At 44.4% G+C, this 24,847-nt stretch overlaps 1 protein-coding gene across 1 annotated transcript in view; it reads right to left on the reverse strand.

Annotated features, from left to right (window-relative positions):
* Window positions 1-2,641: 2,641 nt before the first annotated feature.
* Window positions 2,642-24,847, reverse strand: part of znhit6 (zinc finger HIT-type containing 6) — a 40,737-nt gene continuing 18,531 nt past the window's right edge. The window contains exons 8-10 of the mRNA XM_014123374.2: window positions 21,577-21,657; window positions 7,296-7,420; window positions 2,642-3,484 (exon numbers count right to left, since the gene is read on the reverse strand). Coding sequence (XP_013978849.1) covers window positions 3,036-3,484; window positions 7,296-7,420; window positions 21,577-21,657 — 655 coding nt within the window. The 3' untranslated portion in view covers window positions 2,642-3,035. The remainder of the gene's footprint in view (window positions 3,485-7,295; window positions 7,421-21,576; window positions 21,658-24,847) is intronic.

Consider the following 24,847-nt stretch of genomic DNA (forward strand, 5'->3'; position numbering starts at 1 on the left):
CTATATACATGGGTACCGGTACAGAGTCAATGTGCGGGGGCACAGGTTAATCGAGGTAATATGTACACGTAGGTAGAGGTAAAGTGACTATAAATGTATAATAAACAGAGTGAAAGTAGCGTAAAAATGGGGGGTGGGGGGACAATGCAAATAATCTGGGTAGCCATTTGATTAGCTGTTCAGGAGTCTTATGGCTTGGGGGTAGAAGCAGTTAAGAAGCCTTTTGGTCCTAGACTTGGCGCTCCGGTACCGCTTGCCGTGAAGTAGCAGAGAAAACAGTCTATGACTTGGGTGGCTGGAGTCTGACAATTTTTAGGGCCTTCCCAAACACCAAACACATCTGCTTCACACAGACCAACCAAGGATACAAAGGGAAGACGGACCAGAGAGGAGAAACAAAGAGAGCTGTCAGTCATTCATGCACTTTCAGACTACTGAGCAGATCTGTACTGCGCTGGCCTGGTTGTACATCTACAACATTTTTAATACTGAAAAGAACAATATGAAAAGAAAATAGAACAGTATGTTTTGGGTCAGCACAGCAGTGTGAAAACGGTATTACACTACTGGCATTGTTTAGGACAAGCTGTCTCCTACAAACACCAGGGCAGCAATACATCTCTCCACGCAAAACACTCTTCTGGAGCTAAAGCAGACTTTTCCACAGAGCCTTCGCGTGCCTCCATACATGCCACAGCAGATACACTGTGCTTCTGCACACACTCCCCCAAACAGAACCAAGCCACAGCAGAGTAGCTGGGTCCCCAAGCTGCTCTCATAAACAAACAATTATGCACGCATTGCCGTTTAAAGCAAACCACGAAATCAAGCCTAATTAATTGCAAAACCCAACTTCAGAAATATCAGGGGCAATTTTGTGAAATTGGATAAGAGGAATTATTTCAAAATGCCTCATGTTTCCAACAGACTAAAAATGGCACATTTACTTTTAACAGCAAACAGGAACAAAAGCAATGCTTTTGTGTGGGTTTCTTTGAGGGGATTTATTGAGATAGAAAAGTAAGACCCAGCTGCTATAACACAGTGGGAGGCAGTTTATCACAGGCGAACACAAAAACGCCAGGAATAACAGACGTTTAAAAAAAGGTTTCTTAATTGTTATCCCAGAGTTCGGTAGGGACCCACTACTGCGATGCGGGTGGAGAATGTACTATGATATAAACTTAATCTCTTTATCTAGACTAGAAGGTCACAAGAAAAAAGCAGTTGAACATCAAAAATGTGTTATGTATACGTGGGTAAGCAGGGCACAAAAATATTTGTGAAAACCTAAACACTGATATCCTCTCTGTTCTATGTGGTAGACCTCTAAAAGGATATAACAGTTCATTGGAACTTCCAAACCAAAACTCAGCAGCATGCAGTGTTGTACAAACATTACCAACCAGTCTCTACGTTCTCCATCTAACCCACAATGCCCCCTGCTGAACTGTGGAGGGCACATTCTGGTTGGTGGGCAACTTCTCTCAGCTTTATTTTATGTCTTTGTTTGCATTCAGAAATAGGCCCAGTACTTCACCTCTAAAGCCAGCAGACAACCCTTGGGCTTAATAGCTACCACCACTAGGTCTGACAGGCTGGTGCAGTACTATAGTAATGACTGGCTGGTAAATGAGAGCGAGAGACACGGTCTATGAGATCGAGACCTCACCCTGCGTGAGGTGTGGAAAAATGAGTCATCACACCCCCAACATCTGACCGTTGCCATAGGGGTTGGGAGAGGTTATGACAACACATGCACACAAATACCCATCGGAGAGCTACACTTTCCTGTATCACTACTGGCTGATGCTGTCCCAATAACACAACATAACACACACGTCCACTACCGTTCAAAAGTTTGGGGTCACTGTTTTTGAAAAGCACATTTTTGTCCATTAAAATAACATCAAATTGATCAGAAACACAGTGTAGACATTGTTGATGTAAATTACTATTGGAGCTGGAAAGTGCTGCTTCCTTATGGAATATTTTCATAGGCCCATTATCAGCAACCATACTCCTGTGTTGGCACATTGTGTTAGCTAATCCAAGTTTATCATTTTAAAAAGGCTAATTGATCATTAGAAAACCCTTTTGCAATTATGTTAACACAGCTGAAAACTTGTGCTGATTAAAGAAGTAATAAAACTGGCCTTCTTTAGACTAGTTGAGTATCTGGAGCATCAGCATTTGTGGGTTTGATTACAGGCTCAAAATGGCCAGAAACAAATTACTTTCTTCTGAAACTTGTCAGACATTTCAGATCGCCATTATACTCTAACAGAAAATACAGACATGAGTTTGTTGCTTTGGTAGCTTACATAACAAGCAAGATGATTCTGTAGAGATAAGATTAATGTAGCCAACTATGAAATGGGCAGAATTAGTCAGGTTAAACCTTGTTTACCACCTAGAAAGAAGCTCCTTTGAGACAGATGAATCTGAACAGGGCATGATGACAGATACTGTCTGTCTAGCACTCCAACTGAGGAACTATAATGAATAATTAACCAAGTTTGTCTTTGACAGAATCCTATGAAAGTGACCATTTCAAAACTTGTAATAAATGCAGACTTCGTAGCTACTGTACCACACAATCCAAAATGTGTCTGATATCCCAGTCAATAAAAACAGTGACTTCAATGTTACATGTATTTATTTTGGATTTAAGAAAGCATCTCAATCAATAATGTACAAAATCAAATAAAAAGGACGACAAAACAAATTAACATTGTTAGTAGATAAAATCCAATTGGCTGTTGAAATAACCACTACTGTAAGAGTAAATAATGCAACAAAGACATTTTTATAAGTAGGTCCAACTGAATAACATCTGATTACATAAAGAAAACATGCCAAGACTCAATCTCCCTCTGCTTCCAACTGTTCAGTAATTTCACTAGCATCTTTAAAATCATTTTTACTGACATCAAACCCAGTGTCATTACCATTAGCACCATGATCAACATTAATATTATCATTATTATTGACTGGGAAATGGCTCAAGAGATTAACAGACTGCAGGTTCTGGCTCATTGCCTTACTCTCTCTGGGTCCCCTCTGATTTTGTCATCAACTGTTTCAGTAGCAGCAATCACTGCATCGCCAATACAACAACCACCAGAATGGGTATCAACATGGTTATTACCATCATTTGGGTTGTCATCACCTTGGCAGTCACCATGGAAACCATCAACTGGCATCTCATCATCCCCCTTATCATCACCACCATGGGTAACAACAATCTCTTTGACCATCTTATATGCTTCAATATCATCGCCATCTCCAATCTCCCCATCCTCAAGTTCCTCTGGTTCTCTCTTGGCTCTTTTCTTCTTGGGTGGGTCAGTCTCAGGAGAGCTTCCCAGGAAGGGTGGCCCCAGTTGGGGCTGTGAGACCTCCGTCCCCCCCTCCTCCCGCCGACCGTTACCCCGCCATGCCCCCTCCATCATGGGACTGCCATGGGCCAACACAGGCTCCACTGAAATGAAAGGGCGGTGGTGGGCAATCGTTAAAAGGATGTGGGGGTTGCCATGCTGTGTACACACACACACACTGCAGTCTCACCATGCTTAACAGACACACACTTATACATTAGCACAGGCAGGGTCTGGCTACGCTGACGGCATCATTTGGCTCAGTGGGCCTTAGTGGAATGAGGCGGCGTGCCAGACCATTAGCTACGCAATAATGTACGGCGGACATATGTTGTAGGAGGGGGTGAGGAATCAGGGGGCGCAAGTGTTATATCAATGTGAAGAAATACTCCATGACCAAAAGCTACTTTTTCACTGTAAACATTTTCGGGAAAATTGAATAGAACATTTCACAAGATTAATACCCATGTGAAGAGAATGAAAGAATGAGGCTGACAAAGTGAGATGACTTGTGTTATACATTTTAGTCATACAGTTGAAGTCAGAAGTTTACACACACCTTAGCCAAATACATTTAAACTCAGTTTCACAATTTCCTGACATTTAATCCTAGTAAAAAGTCCCTGTTTTAGGTCAGTTAGGATCACAACTTTATTTTAATGTGAAGTGTCAGAATAATAGGAGAGAATGATTTGGCTTTTATTTCATTCATCACATTCCCCCAGTGTGTCGGAAGTTTACAACAATCAATTAGTATTTGGTAGCATTGCCGTTCAATTGTAACTCGGGTCAAACGTTTTGGGTAGCCTTTCACAATAAGTTGGGTGAATTTTGGCCTGACAGAGCTGCTGTAACAGTCAGGTTTGTAGGCCTCCTTGCTTACACATGCTTTTTCGGATCTGCCCACAAATTTTCTATAGGATTGAGGTCAAGGCTTTGTGATGACCACTCCAATACCTTGACTTTGTTGTCCTTAAGCCATTTTGCCACAACTTTGAAAGTATGCTTGGGGTCATTGTCCATTTGGAAGACCCATTTGCAACCAAGCTTTAACTTCCTGACTGATGTCTTGAGATGTTGCTTCAATATATCCACAATTTTCCATCCTCATGATGCCATCCATTTTGTGAAGCGCACCATTCCCTCCTGCAGCAAATCACCTCCACAACATGATGCTGCCACCCCCGTGCTTCACAGTTGGGATGGTGTTCTTTGGCTTGCAAGCCTCCCCCTTTTTCCTCGAAACATAATGGTCATTATGGCCAAATAGTTCTATTTTTGTTTCATCAGACCAGAGGACATTTCTCCAAAAAGTACGATCTGTGTCCCCATGTGCAGTTGCAAACCGTAGTCTGGCTTTTTTATGGCGGTTTGAAGCAGTGGCTTCTTCCTTGCTGAGCGGCCTTTCAGGTTATCTCAATAGAAGACTCGTTTTACTGTGGAAATAGATACTTTCGTACCTGTTTCCTCCAGCATCTTCACAAGGTCCTTTGCTGTTGTTCTGGGATTGATTTGCACTTTTCGCACAAAAGCACATTCATCTCTAGGAGACAGAACGAGTCTCCTTCCTGAGCAGCATCATGCCTGCGTGGTCCCATGGTGTTTATATTTGGGTACTATTGTTTGTACAGATGGACGTGGTACCTTCAGGCGTTTGGAAATTGCTCCCAATGATGAACCAGACATGTGGAGGTCTACAATTCTTTTTCTGAGGTCTTGGCTGATTTCTTTTGATTTTCCCATGATGTCAAGCAAAGAGGCATTGGGTTTGAAGGTAGGCCTTGAAATACATCCACAGGTACATCTCCAATTGACTCAAATGATGTCAATTAGAGTATCAGAAGCTTCTAAAGCCATGACATGTTCTGGAATTTCCCAAGCTGTTTAAAGGCATAGTCAACTTAGTGTATGTAAACTTCTGACCCAATGGAATTGTGATACAGTGAATTATAAGTGAAATAATCTGTCTGTAAACAATTGTTGGAAAAATGACTTGTGTCATGCACAAAGCAGATGTCCTAACCGACTTTCCGAAACTATAGTTTGTTAGCAAGAAATTTGTGGAGTGGTTGAAAAACAAGTTTTAAATGACTCCAACCTAAGTGTATGTAAACTTCCGACTTCAACTCTATATATGGAGCGTCTTAAAATGTGTGTATTCATCTTAAAATATCTGGGTTAGAACCACATCACATTAAGTACATTTTCCCCCAATAAAGTAGTTATCAACAGTCAGTGCTAGTAGGAATATATCATTGTTTGAAGTGGGGCTTATCATAGGGCATGATTCAACCCAAAGGAACCGTGACTGATCGTCACTCACTGACCACAGACCAGGGATGGGCAACTTTGATGGGGGTGGGGGATGCAAAAAATATGAACACATCACGAGGGGCCACAGTTTGTTTTAAAGCTAGTTTTCTGCAATTCTACACATTTTGCCATGGGGCGGAGAGAATATTAAACAATTTGTATAAGATTAAACATTTGTATAAAATTAGTTATGTCTTTACAGTTAATTCCATGCAATTATACTAATTTTGCCATGGGGCAGAAAGGAAAATGTGTGGTTTTACAGCTAATTTCCTGCCATTCTACACATTTTGCCATAGGGTGGTAAGAAATGTTTGCTGTTTTTAATATGATATGAGGGAGACTAACAAAATCAATGGTTGATTACTACAAAATGTAGATAGTCTATCGGCCAGCTAACTTACCAATCTAAAAAATGTTAGCCGACATGGGCTAATTGAGTGATTATCAGTCACCGATAAAAAACTGTTGGGGGAGGGGGATTTACCCGAGGGCCTTCAAAAGGGGGGCTGCTAGTTGCCCATCCTTGCCACAGAACAAGCTGCCAGAGCCAGTTAGGACCACAACAGATCTTCTCTGTAAATACACAGCTGTTCCGCCACAGGGTCCGATGTGTTATCACCTCATGCAGGCCTCTCTCTGTTGTGGTGACTCAGTAGTAATGTTACTATAGTTGACACTACAGAGTAACAGCTTGGCAACAACGCCTTATCGGAAACAGACAGCATACCACAGGGTCCGATTACCCTTCATCACTTCCTATAGGCTTTTCTCTCAATGTTGTGGAGACTCTCTCAGTAGCAGAACAAGTATTAGTGTTACAGTGTAACAGCTTAGCAACACACTCGAGCTAAAATGACCTCAAGGCTCCATCTGTTCTGGGTCCCTGATAAGAGTCTGATAGGTTTACCGAGGCCAAGTGTGGTGATTTGATTAGGCCTACCTACTGTTTGTTTTTGTTGCTGTCCCTGACATTGGCATCTCCAGGCACGTACTACCTCAACTTGGCGTCTGTGTATGACGTAGCCTCCTGTAAGACTTGTCTTGATTATGAGATTAAGTAGGACGACCAACATTCTGGCCATTCTCCCTTACTGACTTAACCCTAACCCCCATCCATAATATTAACAGTTCCTACGTGAATCATATTTGAGCCACTTCCTGACAGGTGTTAGTGTGACATTACACAGAACACACATTTCTTCTAGGGCAGCATGTTGTCATAATGAAGGGAGTCACTAGGAGACTGCGGGACATTAAAGGAAAGCCATCTTTTGGTATTTGTTTCATTAACCCATTATTGAATGCATCATACCGGCTGTATTTGTGTATTTTGAAAATTACACATCTTGAACACTTGATTGCTGACATGCAAAATATATTTGGACTAAATCAAACAAACTGCTGACTAATGAAACTAACTGGAGATGTCATGTTAATGTAAGGATAGACCAATTCATCATGTCAGAGTTCTGCTCTCTCACTAACACCAGCCTTGGTGAGGTTGTTCTTAGCGAAATGTTACATTAAAACTTTCTAGAAGGGATGATGGATTGCCTACTTGCAGCTTACTCTAGGTGTGGTTGGTGTGCTTGTTATTACCTGGTCCTTTCAGTGGGTAGCCGTGGCAGTGGTCCTTGAGAACAATGTGTAGCATTGGGTACTCAATCACAAGTTTGAACTTCAAGTTTTCCTTCAGGGTCTTTGCCACATCCAGCTCTTGATACCTAAACAAAAAAACAAAATGTTACTACATTGCAACCACCAGAAGCTATAGCAGCCAGCAGGCCCTTCCAGGTGAACAAAACATGGCCGCTGCTCATTGTTGACATTCTCTCTCCACACAGGTTTTGACACAGCGCATGTCAAAATTGACTTTTCATAGCAGGTTAGGATAATTAGGTTAAGGTTAGGAAAAGGGCTAGGGTTAGCCAAAATAAAATAAACACATCTGCTCTAGCTGTAGAATCCTTCTATGACTTCATTGCTGAGGCTTGGTCTATCTTTCGAGGAGGAGGATTGATGGGGATAGGAGTCATGGTTTGGCACAGTAAAACTCCACAGTGCTGACTCTCATCCCTCCTCATGGAGAATGGAAACTACTGACTTAACCCGATTCAAATACATCTCACCAAAAGTACTGCGGCCCTTGAAGCTCCTCGTGTTTCACTCTTTTTGCGATTACATCAGTAGTGCCTGAGCAATCCTGTCGTGTTAGGGAAGATGGCGCCGACAAGATGCACAAGATGGCACCGACAGAGATGGTCGCCTCGCTTCTAGTCCTTAGGAAACTATGCAGTATTTCTTTTTTTTCTATATTATTTCTTACATTGTTAGCCAAGAAAATCTTAAGCGTCATTACATACAGCCAGGAAGAACTATTGGATATCAGAGCGATGTCAACTTACCAACATTACGACTAGGAATACGACTTTCCCGAAGCGGATCCTTGTTTGCGCCACCACCCAGCATTGGATCTGATTCCAGAGGCCGACCCAAAACAACTTAGCCGCAGAAGAGGTAGACGGAGCCTCCTCCTGGTCAGACTTGTGTGCACACCACCTACCGCTTCTGAGGATATTACTCGCCAATGTCCAGTCTCTAGATAACAAGTTAGACGAAATAAGGGCAAGGGTTGCCTTCCAGAGAGACATCCGGGATTGTAACATTCTCTGTTTCACGGAAACATGGCTCTCTCGGGATATGTTGTCGGAGTCGGTACAGCCACCGGGATTCTTTATGCGTCGCACCAACAGAAATAAACATCTCTTTGGAAAGAGGAAGGGCAGGGGTGTATGCTTCCTGATTAACGACTCACGGTGTAATCGTAACATACAGGAACTCAAGTTTTTGTTCACCTGACCTAGAATTCCTTACAAATGCCGACCATATTACCTCCCAAGAGAATTCTCGTCGGTTATTATCACAGCCGTGTATATCCCTCAAGCCGATACCACGACGGCACTCAAGGAACTTCACTGGACTCTATGTAAACTGGAAACTATATCATGAGGCGGCATTTATTGTAACTGGGGATTTTAACCTCTCTAGGCTAGGCGGGACGAATTCGTCCCACCTACGTAACAGCCACTGCTATCCTGTGGCGCGATTTTCAAAACCTTAAAAATCCTATTACTTCAATTTCTCAAACATATGACTATTTTACAGCCATTTAAAGACAAGACTCTCGTTAATCTAACCACACTGTCCGATTTCAAAAAGGCTTTACAACGAAAGCAAAACATTAGATTATGTCAGCAGAGTACCAAGCCAGAAATAATCAGACACCCATTTTTCAAGCCAGCATATAATGTCACCAAAACCCAGAAGACAGCTAAATGCAGCACTCACCTTTGATGATCTTCATCAGATGACAACCCTAGGACATTATGTTATACAATACATGCATGTTTTGTTCAATCAATTTCATATTTATATCAAAAACCAGCTTTTTACATTAGCATGTGACGTTCAGAACTAGCATACCCCCCGCAAACTTCCGGGGAATTCGCTAACATTTTACTAAATTACTCACGATAAACGTTCACAAAAAGCATAACAATTATTTTAAGAATTATAGATACAGACCTCCTCTATGCACTCGATATGTCCGATTTTAAAATAGCTTTTTGGTGAAAGCACATTTTGCAATATTCTAAGTACATAGCCCAGGCATCACGGGCTCGCTATTTAGACACCTGGCAAGTTTAGCACTCACCATAATCATATTTACTATTATAAAAGTTTGATTACCTTTTGTTGTCTTCGTCAGAATACACACCCAGGACTGCTACTTCAATAACAAATGTTGGTTTGGTCCAAAATAATCCATCGTTATATCCGAATAGCGGCGTTTTGTTCGTGCGTTCCAGACACTATCCGAAATAGTAAAGAAGTGTCGCGCGCATGGCGCAATTCGTGACAATAAAATTCTAAGTATTCCATTACCGTACTTCGAAGCATGTCAACCGCTGTTTAAAATCAATTTTTACGACATTTTTCTCGTAGAAAAGCGATAATATTCCGACAGGGAATCTCCTTTTCGGCAAACAGAGGAAAAAATCCCAAAGGCGGGGGCGGTCGGGGTCACGCGCATAAGCCAGTGTCCCTTGATCGGCCACTTGAGAAAGGCGATAATGTGTTTCAGCCTGGGGCTGGAATGACGACATTCTGTTTTTTCCCGGGCTCTGAGCGCCTATGGACGACGTGGGAAGTGTCACGTTAGAGCAGAGATCCTTAGTAAATGATAGAGATGGAAAACAAGTTCAAAAAATGGTCAGACAGGCCACTTCCTGTAAAGGAATCTCTCAGGTTTTGACCTGCCATTTGAGTTCTGTTATACTCACAGACACCATTCAAACAGTTTTAGAAAATTTAGGGTGTTTTCTATCCATATGTAATAAGTATATGCATATTCTAGTTACTGGGTAGGAGTGGTAACCAGATTAAATCGGGTATGTTTTTTATCCAGCCGTGTCAATACTGCCCCCTATCCTAAACAGGTTAACAAAGCAAATCTGAGAACAAGGCTACCTAAATTCTATCAGCATATTGATTGTAGCACTCGTGCGGGCAATACACTGGATGACAGCTACTCTAACTTCTGTGATGCATACAAGGCCCTCCCTTCGGCAAATCTGACCACGACTCCATTTTGCTCCTACCGTCCTATAGGCAGAAACCAAACAGGATGTACCCGTGAAAAGTACTATACAACGGAGGTTTGACCAATCAGATTCCACGCTTCAAGATTGTTTTGATCACACGGACTGGGATATGTTCTGGGCAACCTTCAAGAATAACATCAATTTATATGCTGACTCGGTGAGTGAGTTTATAAGGAAGTGCATTGGAGATGCTGCACCCACTACGACTATTAAAACCTACCCTAACTAGAACCTAACCCATCTGCGCTAATGCAGATGGCTGCATTAGCGCAAAACTGAAGGCACGAACCACTGCATTTAACCATGGCCGAATATAAACAGTGTAGTTATTCCCTCCGCAAGGCAATCAAACAAGCGAAATGTCTGTATAGGGACAAAGTGGAGTCACAATTCAAAGGCTCAGACACAAGAGGTATGTGGCAGGGTCTACAGGCAATTACGGATTACAAAAAGAAAACCAGCCACGTCACGGACACCGACGTCTTGCTTTCAGACAAACTAAACACCTTTGCTCGCTTTGAGGATAATACAGCGCCACCGATGGGGCCTAATATCAAGGACTGAGGGCCCCCCCCCCCCCCCTCTCCTCCATGGCCGACATTTAAAATGTCTTACTCGCGTGTTAACCCTTGCAAGGCTGGCGGCCCAGACGGCATCCCTAGCCACGTCATCAGAGCTTGCACAGACCAGCTGGCTGCTGTTCCCACATGCTTTACGATGGCCACCATTGTTCTTGGGTACAGAAAGGCAAAGATAACTGAACTAAATGACCACTGCCCCGTGGCACTCACATCTGTCATCATGAAGTGCTTTGAGAGGACTACTCAAGGATCATATCACCACCTTACCTGCCACCCTAGACCCACTTTAATTTGCATACCGGCCCAATAGGTCCACATACGATGCAATCGCCATCACACTGCCCTATCTCATCTGGACAAGAGGAATAACTATGTAAGAATGCTGTTCATTGACTACAACTCAGCAATCAACACCTTAGAACCCTCCAATGTCATCATTAAGGTTGAGGCCCTGGGTCTCAACCCCACCCTGTGCAATTGGGTCCTGGACTTGACGGTACGCCCCCCAGGTGGTGAAGGTAAGAAACAAAATCTCCACTTCGCTGATCCTCAACACTGGGGCCACACAAGGGTGTGTGCTCAGCCCCCTCCTGTACTCCCTGTTCACCCATGACTGCGTGGCCATGCACACCTCCAACTCAATCATCAAGTTTGCAGATGACAACAGTAGTGAGCTTGATTACCAACAACGTCGAGACAGCATACAGGGAGGTGGTGAGGGGCCTGGGAGTGTGGTGCCAGGAAAACAACCTCTCACTCAACATCAACAAAATAAAGGAGATGATGGTGGACTTCAAGAAACAGAAGAGGGAGGGAGCACCCCCCATCCACATCGACGGGACTGCAGTGGAAAGTTCCTTGGTGTACACATCACGGACAAACTGAAATGGTCCACCCACACAGACATTGTGGTGATGAAGGCACAATAGCGCCTCTTCAACCTCAGGAGGCTGAAGAAATTTGGTTTTGCACCCAAAACCATCAAACTTTTGCAGATGCACAATTGAGAGCATCCTGTCGGGCTGCACCGCCCTCAACCGCAAGGCTCTCCAGAGGGTGGTGAGGTCTGCACAACGCATCACTGGGGGCAAACTACCTGCCCTCCATGATATCAACAGCACCTGATGTCAGAGGAAGGCCAAAAACATAATCAAGGACAACCACCCGAGCCACTGCCTGTTCACCCCGCTACCATCCAGAAGGTGAGGTCAGTACAGGTGCATCAAAGCTGGGACTGAGAGACAGAAGCTGTTTTTCAATCTCAAGGCCATCAAACTGTTAAACAGCCATCACTAACAGAGGCTGCTGCCTACATACAGACTCAAAACCATTGGCAACTTTAATAAATGGATCACTAGTCACTTTAATAATGTTAACATATCTTGCATTACTCATCTCATATGTATATACTGTATTCTACACCATCTATTGCATCTTGCCTATGGCGCTCGGTCATCTCTCATCCATATATTTATATGTACATATTCCTATTCCATCCCTTTACCTTAGGGGGTGTGTGTGTGTGTGTGTGTGTGTGTGTGTGTGTATTAGGTTGTTGGGGAATTGTTAGATTACTTGTAAAATATTACTGCACTGTCGGAACTATAAGCACAAGCATTTCGCTACACTCACAGTAACATCTGCTAACAATGTGTGTGACCAATAAAATTTGATTTGACGGTAATAGATCATGCTAAACGGTTAGCAGTCCTATGGAGTGACATGGTTTGCCTCTAGGCTCAACCATTTCACCCCATCCAGCATACCCTGTCATCACCAATAACCTAGACATGATATAGGCCTAACTCTAATATACACTACATGACCAAAAGTATGTGAACACTCTTTCCAAAATCATGGGCATTAATATGAAATTGGTTCCCCCTTATTTATTTTCTGCTATAACAGCCCACACCCTTCTGGGAAGGCTTTCCACTAGATGTTGCAACATTGCTGCGGGGACTTGCTTCTATTCAACCACAAGGGCATTAGTGAGGTTGGGCAATTAGGCCTGGTTTGCAGTCCACGTTCCAATTCATCCCAAAGGTGTTAGATGGGGTTGGGGTCAGGGCTCTGTGCAGGCCAGTCACGTTCTTCCACAACGATCTCGACAAACCATTTCTATATGGACTTCGATTTGTGCACTGAGCATTGTCATGCTGAAACTGTTGCCACAAAGTTGGAAGCACAGAATCATCTAGAATGTCCTTGTATGCTGTAACGTTAAGATCTCCCTTCACTGGAACTAAGGGGCCTAGCCCGAACCATGAAAAACAGCCCCAGACCATTATTGCTTCTCCACCAAACTTTACAGTTGGCACTAAGTATTGGGCATCCGCTAAAGCCAGATTTGTCCGTCGGACTGCCAGATGGTGAAGCGTGATTTATCACTCCTGAGAACACGGTTCCACTGCTCCAGGGTCCAATGGTGGTGAGCTTCACACTACTCCAGCCGACGCTTGGCATAGCACTTGGCCATGGAAACTCATTTCATGAAGCTCCCGTCAAACAGTTCTTGTGCTGACGTTCCTTCCAGAGGCAACCGAGGACAAACTTTTTACGCGCTACACGCTTCAGCGGTCCCATTTTATGAGCTTGTGTGGCCTACCACGTCGCAGCTGAGCCGTTGTTGCTCCTAGATGTCTCCACTTAACAATAACAGCACTTACAGTTGACCTGGGCAGCTCTAGCAGAGCACAAATTTGACTTACGGCCTTGTTGGAAAGGTGGCATCCAATGACAGCGCCATGTTGAAAGTCACTGAGGTCTCCAGTAAGGCCATTCTACTGCCAAAGTTTGTTTATGGAGATTGCATGGCTGTGTGCTCAATTATTATATTTTTTTAAGCCGAATCCACTAATTTGAAGGGGTGTCCACATACTTTTGTATATATCTCTCAAATCCCTTCAATACTCCTGCAAGCAAAACAGACAGGGTAACATACGTAACGCTTGCTTTGCACACACATCCCCACACGCCAAACCAATCCAAGAGCTGGGATGCAACATGACAGTTACAGGTTTTTACTATGGTGCTTCAGGTTGGTTCCAAGAAAGCCTACTAAAATCTCTGAGGTGGGAGAGGATCTCTAGTCAACAACATCTGTTGGCATTTCCTGCTGCGGCTGGATCAGGAAGAGAGACTCGGAGGGAGGGAGGGAGAGAAAGTGATCGAGAGACGAGGAGGGAGCTGCAACTCATACTCCTGTCAGTTGGCAAATCTACAAAACATCTCTTGTAAGAGGCAAATAAACCTCAGAATCCAGACAGACTTCCTCTGGGAAATGTGGCGGTTGTGTGTTCTGCATGTACATGCATGTGTCTCTAAGAGCCATCACCACCAGAAGAGCGAGAATACACTCACAGTTTACTGTTGGGTTCTGTAGAAGTTCCAGGGGGTTCCCATTATTTTCCAACAACAGCTACCTAACTATTATTACTGAAGGATGAGTAGGTAGCTACAGCATTTGGCCAGGAAGGATGAGAGAAGTGAGATATGGTCAGGACCACAGCCAAATAACTGACGCTGGAGTGGGCGTTACTAGCCCAAGGGACTTTTGTCCGAGAGAAGATGAACTGTGCTCAGAATCTTCTTGAATGATGTTAAATTCTAGAACTTTCTGCGCAAATACAAAATAGAATGAGTCCTGAGCTGAGTGAGTCCAGTTGTTTGATCAGGAGTTACTTCAGAGGGAATTTCTTTGTTGTAATTTAGAGGGTGGGGGTTTTAAACCAGAGAAAGGAGGTAGACATTCACAATACCGATATAGCTGTAAAATACAGTGGGGCAAAAAAGTATTTAGTCAGCCACCAATTGTGCAAGTTCTCCCACTTAAAAAGATGAGAGAGGCCTAACAGGCTCTAACATTCACAACAGGTTCTCTTATCTAAGCTAAGAGGATCCAAACCACAAAGGGATCCAAACCACAGCCACCTTACTTACGTAATCTAGAGGAATATCGATACAAAATCAGAGCGCTTCAGTTCAGGTTATAAGAGAGGAAGCAGCAAACCACAGCTATGTGCAGGTGGCTGCTTTACCAGACTGGTTGCGTCTGTGGTTACGTCCTTTAGTTAAGATTCTTTTTATCATTACCCAGCTGTATTAATAACACAAAACATTTGCCATAGCACTACCAAGAGACTGAATACAAGCATGTGCTAAGCAAAGAGAAACAGAAGGGGATATTTAAGAGAGCTGAGGGAGAGAGACACGGTTTTAGGAAGGCGTCAGCACTCTTCAGTTCGGCTGGAGCCTATCCGAACTCGGCTAACCTCCCTAAAAAAGAACTGCATAAAGGGAGTTGTCTCATTGAATGAAAGACTATTGAAGAATCCCTATTGTTGACCAATCACAGACAAAGGGAAGTAGACTTCGGATCAGATCTTCTGCTTGCCTCAGAAGAAAAAAGGTAACCGAACAGCTGAAAAAACCCTCACCAAGATGTCACAAAATGTCGTCATAATATACAGTGCCTTCAGGAAGGTATTCAGATCCCTTGACTTTTTCCACATTTCGCTACGTTAGTGTAATTCTAAAACATATTAAATAAAAAAATCCTTCGCAATCTACACACAATACTCCGTAACGACAGAGAAAACAGCTTGAGAATTTTTTGCTAATTAAAAAAAAAATATTTACATAAGTATTCAGACCCTTTGTTATGAGACTCGAAATTGAAATTGACCAAGAACCCGATGGTCACTCTGACAGAGCTCTAGAATTCCTCTGTGGAGATGGGAGAACTTTTCAGAAGGGCAACAATCTGAGCAGCACTCCACCAATCAGGCCTTTATGGTAGAGTGGCCAGACGGAAGCCACTCTTCAGTAAAAGGCACATGACAGCCCGCTTGGAGTTGGCCAAAAGGCACCTAAAGACTCTCAGACCATGAGAAACAAGATTCTCTGGTAGGATGAAACCAAGATTGAACTCTGGCCGGAATGCCAAGGGTCACATCTGGATGAAACCTGGCACCATCCCTATGGTGAAGCATGGTGATGTCAGCATCATGCTGTGGGTGTGTTTTTCAGTGGCAGGGACTGGGAGACTAGTCAGGATCGAGGCAAAGATGAATGGAGCAAAGTACAGAGAGATCATCTGATGAAAACCGGCTCCAGAGTGCTCAGGACCTCAAACTGGGGCAAAGGTTCACCTTTCAAAAGGACAATGACTTTAAGCACACAGTGGCTTCTCTGAATGTCCTTGAGTGGCCGGGCCAGAGCCCTGACTTGAACCCGATCAAACTGTAATCGCTGCCAAAGGTGCTTCACAATGGCTGTAAAAACTGCCAAAGGTGCTTCAACAAAGTACTGAGTAAAGGGTCTGAATACTTACGTAAATGTGATTTTAGTTATTTTTTCATACATTTGCAAAAATTTCTAAAAACCTGCTTCTGCTTTGTCATTATGGGGTACTGTGTGTAGATTGATGAGGGGAAAAAAACTATTTAATCAATTTTAGAATAAGGCTGTAACCTAACAAAATGTGGATAAAGTCAGGGGTCCGAATACTTTCCGAAGGCACTGTATGCACAAACTATAACGAACTGTTGCGGCTAGGAAGCATGCGGACGCCTTAAGGAGAGGGTTGGAACATCATACCACAGATGTGTGAGGAGAGAGCGTAGTCGTTGGGATAACTAAAGGAACGTTACAGCTGCCTGCGATTTAAGGGGCTCAGACCATCTCCAGGGGAGAAAACAGACGATAAACCACCACCACTACCCTTTCCCCCTCACTGTCTTCTGCAGAGTGTGTGTTTGATATTTTAAACTAGGCAGCATTTCTCCTTGTCAGGCTGGCCAGCCCAGCTGCTCATTGGGTCTCTGCTCTACTCTGCAGCAAGCTGACTGAGGGAAGGACATCCTCTGGATCCAAACGAGTGGAATGAATCAGAAATAAAAGTCAACATTTCAAAAAGGTATTAAATAAATATCCAGCCCGAGGGGTAGGGCTTTTTTTTTACCCCCCCTTTTCTCATCCCTACATCTCCCGTACGGACTCGGGAGAAGTAAAGGTCGAGAGCCATACGTCCTCCGAAACACAACCGCACTGCTTCTTGACACAATGCCCACTTAACCCGGAAGCCAGCCACACCAATGTGTCAGAGGAAACACTGTGCACCTGGTGACTGTCAGTGTGCACTGCGCCGGGACTGCCACAGGAATCGCTAGTGAGCGATGGGACAAAGGACATCCCTGCCGGCCAAACCCTCCCCTAACCCGGACGACGCTGGGCCAATTGTGTACCGCCCCATTGGTCTCCCGGTCGCGGCCGGCTGCGACAGAGCCTGGACTCGAACCAGGATCTCCAGTGGCACAGCTAGCACTGCTATGCAGTGTCTTAGACCACTGCGCCACTCGGGAGGCCAGGGTTAGGGCTATTGACGCTCGGGCTGCTTCTCTTCAAGTAAGATGTTTACTGGTTACACAGCTATATTAAGTACAGGAGCAGCCATTTATTTGATTCATACTTGATATTCCGGCAGACATTTTGTAAGAAATTCAACACAGGAGCAGGATGACCCGGGGCCAACTATGGACTGTACTGTTCTGTCCAAATCCAACGGCTTAAACCTAAACCAAACCCAGCCCACCTAAAGGTAGCCAGTGCTCTATGAACCCCAACTTAAAAAAGATACATTCTACAACATTTACAGTACATGTTGATCTCGTCGACCATTGCATGCATAGATCCAAATGTGAAGAGTGCTTACATTTCTCCAGCCCCATCCTTCAGCTTTAATCCAAAAACCTTTTGCCCTTCCCTCAAAACAAGGGAGGTGGTCTGAATCTCTCATTTAAAGACCATTGCTCCCTTCGGTCTCAACGTAGACTTTGATCTGAAGCCATTCTTGTTATTGTGATTATGCTATTGTAAATGTTTGTAGGCTTATGTAGCCAAATTGTATCTATGATCGTATGCATTTATGTTTTTTGTATGCTATTTTAATATATGAGAATTAACCAATGATATCAGGCCACACCCGGCCATGATTACAGACACCTGTGTCTTTTGACACTATATAAATGAGTCACCCCGCAGTGTTTCTCATTATACCCTGATGAAAACAGCTTGTCTGTTGAAACGTTGGACATAAATATTTTTGCATCTGAGCTCCTAGAGTGTGCGGCTCTCCTTTATTTTTTTTAAGTGTTCCACTCCGCTAGCACGCACCTCCCCTAAACAGGTGTTCCACTCCGCTAGCCAGCGCCTCCCCTAAACAGGTGTTCCACTCCGCTAGCCAGCGCCTCCCCTAAACAGGTGTTCCACTCCGCTAGCCAGCGCCTCCCCTAAACAGGTGTTCCACTCCGCTAGCCAGCGCCTCCCCTAAACAGGTGTTCCACTCCGCTAGCCAGCGCCTCCCCTAAACAGGTGTTCCACTCCGCTAACCAGCGCCTCCCCTAAACAGGTGTTCCACTCCGCTAGCCAGCACCTCCCCTAAACAGGTGTTCCACTCCGCTAACCAGCGCCTCCCCTAAACAGGTGTTCTACTCCGCTAGCCAGCACCTCCCCTAAACAGGTGTTCCACTCCGCTAACCAGCGCCTCCCCTAAACAGGTGTTCCACTCCGCTAGCCAGCACCTCCCCTAAACAGGTGTTCCACTCCGCTAACCAGCGCCTCCCCTAAACAGGTGTTCTACTCCGCTAACCAGCGCCTCCCCTAAACAGGTGTTCCACTCCGCTAGCCAGCACCTCCCCTAAACAGGTGTTCCACTCCGCTAGCCAGCACCTCCCCTAAACAGGTGTTCTACTCCGCTAGCCAGCGCCTCCCCTAAACAGGTGTGCATTTCTTTCACCTCTAGGTGGTCTGAATCCGACAGCAATTTAAAGTGTAATATAGGTAAAACTAGCCATATTGTGCATCCAGTCCCAGCGAACAGAATTACATCATAACATGTAATCACAGGGTTGCATAGGAGGGATACACTGGGAGGCCCAGACATGCTTGGGATGCACTGACCGCCTTTTGGGAGCCCTTCAATAGGATGTGACCCCTGTCAGGAGCCCAGGGCCCCTCTTCATATTACAGTTATGGCTTGTTCCCTCCCCATTATACCCCGCTCTAGCCTCTGCCCTGTTATGCAACTGTACCTTGCTGATATTATGAGCCAATTCCACCTTGGCCACGGGAGAACTTGTCTGTCCTACTAAAACACCATAATGTTGATCATAAACACTAAGTAAAATAAAATTCTGCACGTAATGGTAGGCCATTATAGAGCCCTATACCAACGACCATTAATAGTGTGTGTGTGTGTGGGGGGGGGGGGGGGGGGGGGGGGGGGCGGGGAGATGAGCTAATAGGGAAGTAAGAGTCACACCTCTGGTATTGTTCTCCTCCCTACTGTACTAGCTAGCGCTGTGTCGCGGGGTGGGCTAGCTGCTAGGGTAACGCAACATAACTCATTAGCACACTCAGCGTGTCGCTGATGTCAACCATAATGCTGACAGGGACACATTTGAAGTTTGCAACCCCTCTCCTACATCTTCCTGTGTATGTATCGTTAACAAGCAGTAAGGTTGGTGAGAGGACGTGGTGTTGATGGATATCTTCATTAGTCATAGCAGGGGGCAGGTCGCTGCTTTTCCTTTTCTGCTGCCAGCCAGCTGTTCCTCCCCCCTCTCATCTACACCCTGGCTGCATCCCAAATGATACCCTATTAGCTAAATGGGGCACTACTTTTAAACCAATGCCATTAGGGTTCTGGCCAAAAGCAGTGCACTATGTAGGGAAAAGGATGCCATTTAGTGCACACACATATTTAAGGATTGAGGTTACAGGACAACCCACAGCCCCACAGTTAATAGTGTGTGTCCTGACTGGACTAGTGGGCAACAAGGCCTCAAGGCTGGAGGAATCCACACACACCAGGGAAACAATTCAAGGGTGAAAATTCGTAGAAAATCCTGGGGTTTAACATGCCGTTTTCACTATGCGTACATAACCTGATGGGGATCTGATGCCCCTGGTCTGTGTATAGGGTAGGGAGTGTGTGTGAGACTTACTTTGTATCCAAATGAACAGAGAAAAGAGTCTGAGATGACTGACAAAGAGGAGCCTCCTGGGACACCCATCACTAACTAAGAACTAAAGCTTACTACACGCTCCGGGCAGACGCAAGACTCAAGAGTGCTGCAATGTCAATTTCGTTACAAAAGGGGCGGATCCTTGTAATACGCTCTGGCATTCAACATATTTTTACTTCCTGACAATTGAGACACGCTGTATCGTTCCTTCTGCAGCCATGGAGGCAGTGTTGTTGCTTGGTTCCTTGATCTGGTCTATAGGCTATTCATCAAAGCATTGATAACCAAATATAATCTCAGCGACTGTTCAAACAGTAAACCAAAACAACAAGAATCCACCCAAAAAGGTATTTGGTAATAACTAGTGATTCCAGGCTATCGTAGCCAGCCATGTGCTTTTTATCCATGACCAAAACATGTTCTATTTTTAGCTGCTATCAGAATGAATACACAAACACCATATCAAACCGGGATAAATGTTTTAGGTTACACCAGCAGGTATAAGAATATTTGCCAGGGCATATTTTTTCACCCATGATCAGATTTTCTTTTCACATGGAGATGTGGTAAGCTAAAAAGGCTACTAGATAGCCTCGTTAAAAAACATAAGCTAAAGACGACTAGCCAGGCTGCTACTAGCAAGGGAAGGTGACTTTTCCTTGCTTTCACAAAATACAAAAATAGAGATAACGTTGGCATCGCCCCCTTGTGAATGGGAGTGGGACCGGCGAGGATATCAGGTTACCAAAAGGTGTCCGCTACTTCCCCAAAAAATCCCACTCCTCCCATGTGCACACGCGTAGATCAACGTAGTGACGCTTGTGGTAAGTAACCTAAAGGACCATCTCAGGAGTGATATGGGGAGACTCACTGTCATGATGCTATTTGCGAAGAACAAGTACCTCCACATTAGAAGGGTAAGTAAGGGGGCTGGTGGATTTGTAGACTGAAGTTGTGGGGTCAGAGGCCACAGCAGGCTATGAGTGTAGAGGATCAACTTTCTCTATGACTAAGTGGAAATGGGTGACAGCCAAGGACTGGGCGAGGCAAATGGGTGCTATCAAAACCAGCACCATCCCCTTCCCACACAAAGCATGTCTGTGTCCAGATGATCAACGGCATTCCCAAAATGTGGAATCAACTGGAATTACAGCACAAAGAATTAGGCCGGGGGAAATGAAAATCTCTGCTTTCGCACTGCGTAGCTCAGCAGGAATTTACAAGGCGAGTGATGTCATGTTCATAAACCCATTAAGTCAATTTCATACATGCGGGATAAATCCGTCACGAGAGTGGCGAGGCCGGCGAAACAGGTGGAAACAGAACGGTCACATGGACAGAATGCCTAAGTGCTGACAGGATTCTGACAACACTTTTGATGAGATTACAAATCTTTGTGTTGAAATTTATTAGAACTTTGGTTGCTGGAACAATCTGATGAGACAATTAATTAATATCAACGGAATGGACAGTGCTGTTAATAGGAGAACTGAGGTCCAATTTGGGCACATTTAACATCAGTTTCCCAGACCCATATTAAGCTAAATTCTGGACCAAAAAAAAGCACTTTCAATGGAGATTCTCTTAGCGTTAGAGTCATTCGTACCTCACAGAGTTGGCCTTCCTGCCCTCAGCCTTCATGAAGACCCTGACGTGATCAAACGGGCTGTGGACGTACATCTTCAACCTGAAAGACAAATGAAAATGGGTTAGGGTTTGAGAAGATATCAAAATCAACTTTTATATAGATACACATACAGTAATACAGGGCTGTGGATAGGGTTTAGACGTGCACACATTTGCACTTATTTTCTTAAGAGGGGTCAACGAGAGGACACAAAACAAAGACTACTATGACAGAGGTTGTACTGACGTCTCGCTCCAGTCCAGCTACAGACTGGGACTCTCTCAGCTACAGACTGGGACTCTCTCAGCTACAGACTGGGACCCTCTCAGCTACAGACTGGGACCCTCTCAGCTACAGACTGGGACCCTCTCAGCTACAGGTGACTAACATGTGCTGCCTGAGCCTCCTATACACAGTCTACACTGGGAACCAATGAGGCCAAACTAAGCAAAGGTCACTTTCTTTTGATTGCCTTTTTCTGGCAAGCCGGTAATCTAAAATTAAATTAAAAGGAAACATTGTGTTTAGTTTATTATGTCGTTCAGTCGTCCCTTTTGCAAAACATTCCCACTGTGGGGACAAGTGTTAAAGCTCTCACTTCATTCCTTGTAAAGTCACTGTGAGCCTAGACCAAGCAGTGTGTCATCCATCGTACCAGTCAGGCCAGGGAAGGAAGGCAACACAAAGCTGGGAGGTGTCGTGGGCCAACAGTGACGTAGTGGCCTACACGGTGTGTATTCTATTTACTAACAACGAGCCAACCACCAGACAAGATTGATGGCATTCTGCTTCTTTGAGCAAACAAAAACATTTCTAGAGAATCCAGACAGTTATGGAATCGATGTGCATGATGCCAGTTAACCACAAGGAGCGTTGCAACATAATTGGCATGGAGGAATTGCTTGCGATGCCAGACTTCGTAGTCGTTTCCAACCAACGTGAGGATGATTTGCTATCAAGTATTGTATGGAAAGGGACGTCATTGTCCACAGTGAGTGTCTCACTCCATTTTATATGGCATATAGCTCATTGCATAATTTACCATTTCACTCTCCATCATAATAACATTAGCTTTCTCCCCCTGCACATTCTAATTGAATATACCTAGATATACCATAATTACAAGTGTGTGGACACCACTCAAATTAGTGGATTCGGCTATTTCAGCCACACTTGTTGCTGACGGGTGTATAAAAATCAAGCTCACTGCCATGCAATCTCCATAGTTAAACATCGGCAGTAGAATGGCCTTACTGAAGAGCTCAGTGACTTTCAACGTGGCACCGTCATAGGATGCCACCTTTCCAACAAGTCAGTCCCCAAATTTCTGCCCTTCTAGAGCTGCCCCGGTCAACTGTAAGTGCTGTTATTGTGAAGTGGAAACGTCTAAGAGCAACAACGTCTCAGCCGCGAAGTGGTAGGCCACAGAAGCTCACAGAACGGTACCGCCAGGTGCTAAAGCATTCAGCGCGTAAAAATCATCTGTGCTCGGTTGCAACACTCAACACCGAGTTGCAAACTACCACCGGGAGCAACATCAGCACAAGAACTGTTAGTCTGGAGCTTCATGAAATGGGTTTCGTTTCCATGGCCGAGCAGCCGCACACAAGCCTACGAACTTGATTGGCTTGCAGAGCCCTGACCTCAACCCCATTGAACACCTTTGGGATGAATTGGAACTCAGACTGTGAGCCAGGCCTAATCCCCCAACATCAGTGCCCGACCTCACTAATGCTCTTGTAGCTGAATGGAAACAAGTCCAATGTTCCAACATCTAGTGGAAAGCCTTCCCAGAAGAGTGGAGGCTGTTATAACAGCAAAGGGGGAACCAACTCCATAATAATGCACATGATTTTGGAACGAGAAGTTTGACGAGCATGTGTCCACATACTTTTGGTCATGTAGTGTATTTCATTTGGCAGACAACAGGAAAAGCTTTAAACTGCACGCTCGCTGTACTGAGGTACTACTGAGCTACTCACAGCTAAAATAAGTCCTTGGGGTTTGATCTACCAAATCCAATTTCATAGGGTTTCAGGGCATAAAACCACAAGAAATGTACAGCAACATCATGAAATAAAATACACATTTCCTTCAGCATACTTCTCACGGGGAAAAACCCCCTAACATAAATGCAATTATACACGCTCAACGTTATGCTGCCTGCAAGACAAATAGTCAAACGATAGTTTGGATTGGACTGGGGAACAGTAACAGAGGCTTAATGAATTCACCATGGGTGTTTAATCATTTCTATATCTGTCCGTTAATACAGTATGAGCCCTGTCGTACAGGGCTCCTTTATGGCAGACAGACTTGATTTACAGCTGGTCTGACTGCAGTAGGAGACAATCCCAAAACATTTGCATGTTATAGCAACTGTATAAATATTTACCGTGATACAGAGAGCAAGGTTGTCCCCATTGATAATGAAGACAACTTTAAGAAAATGTGATGACTTCTTGTCTTCAAGGACAAGATGTAGATACTGTAAATGAAATTGCAGCTTTTGTATGTCACACTGGCGATGTTTCACTTTCAGTCCCTGTTAGTGATCAGCATTTCAACAGCCGTTAACTGTAATTCACTGAAATCTAATTAGCTGTGTGTGCCCCACTCCTGCTGACTGTGGAACGTCAGAATGCAGTGTACTTAACACACTGCATGTGGCGTCAAGCAGTCAGGTTGTGTGTGTGTGTGTGTGTGTGTGTGCGTGCGTGCGTGCGTGTGTTGTAATGACATTTGTTTAGCCGTTTCAGGAGAAAACAGCAGGCAAGACAAGGGAAAAAGTAGGGCATCCAAACTGCCCATCTAACTGGTGTTGATTTCAGACTCCATTAACACATTGTTAACTTTCTATTCCTGATGTTGAGTAGACTACAGTGACCGACCAAAAACCACAACCTAATTTAATTTCTATATCTTAAAATATCTAATGAAACACCGTTAGACCATTATGTTGTTTGCATGTAGATTCCAGCTAGATTTGGGCCCTGGCTACAGCTCAGAGACATTCCTCTCTCTGGACCAGTCCATCTTGGTTTGCTCTGTTTCTAGCTTGCAAGACCACTTGATGGATCTTCAGCCATAGTCAACTATTGAACCTGGAGGACAGGTGAGGCGGTCGTTAGGCAGGCTCTGTTAGGGAGGAAAGAGAGCCAAAGAGCCAAACAACCAAACCAGGCAATCAGATCAGGAAGGCGTGGAAACTACTAGCTATCCAAATACTCTCCAACAGCAGTAGCTCAAC

The sequence above is a fragment of the Salmo salar genome, chromosome 10, assembly GCF_965601325.2.
Source record: "Salmo salar chromosome 10, fSalSal1, whole genome shotgun sequence".
Lineage (NCBI taxonomy): Eukaryota > Metazoa > Chordata > Actinopteri > Salmoniformes > Salmonidae > Salmo > Salmo salar.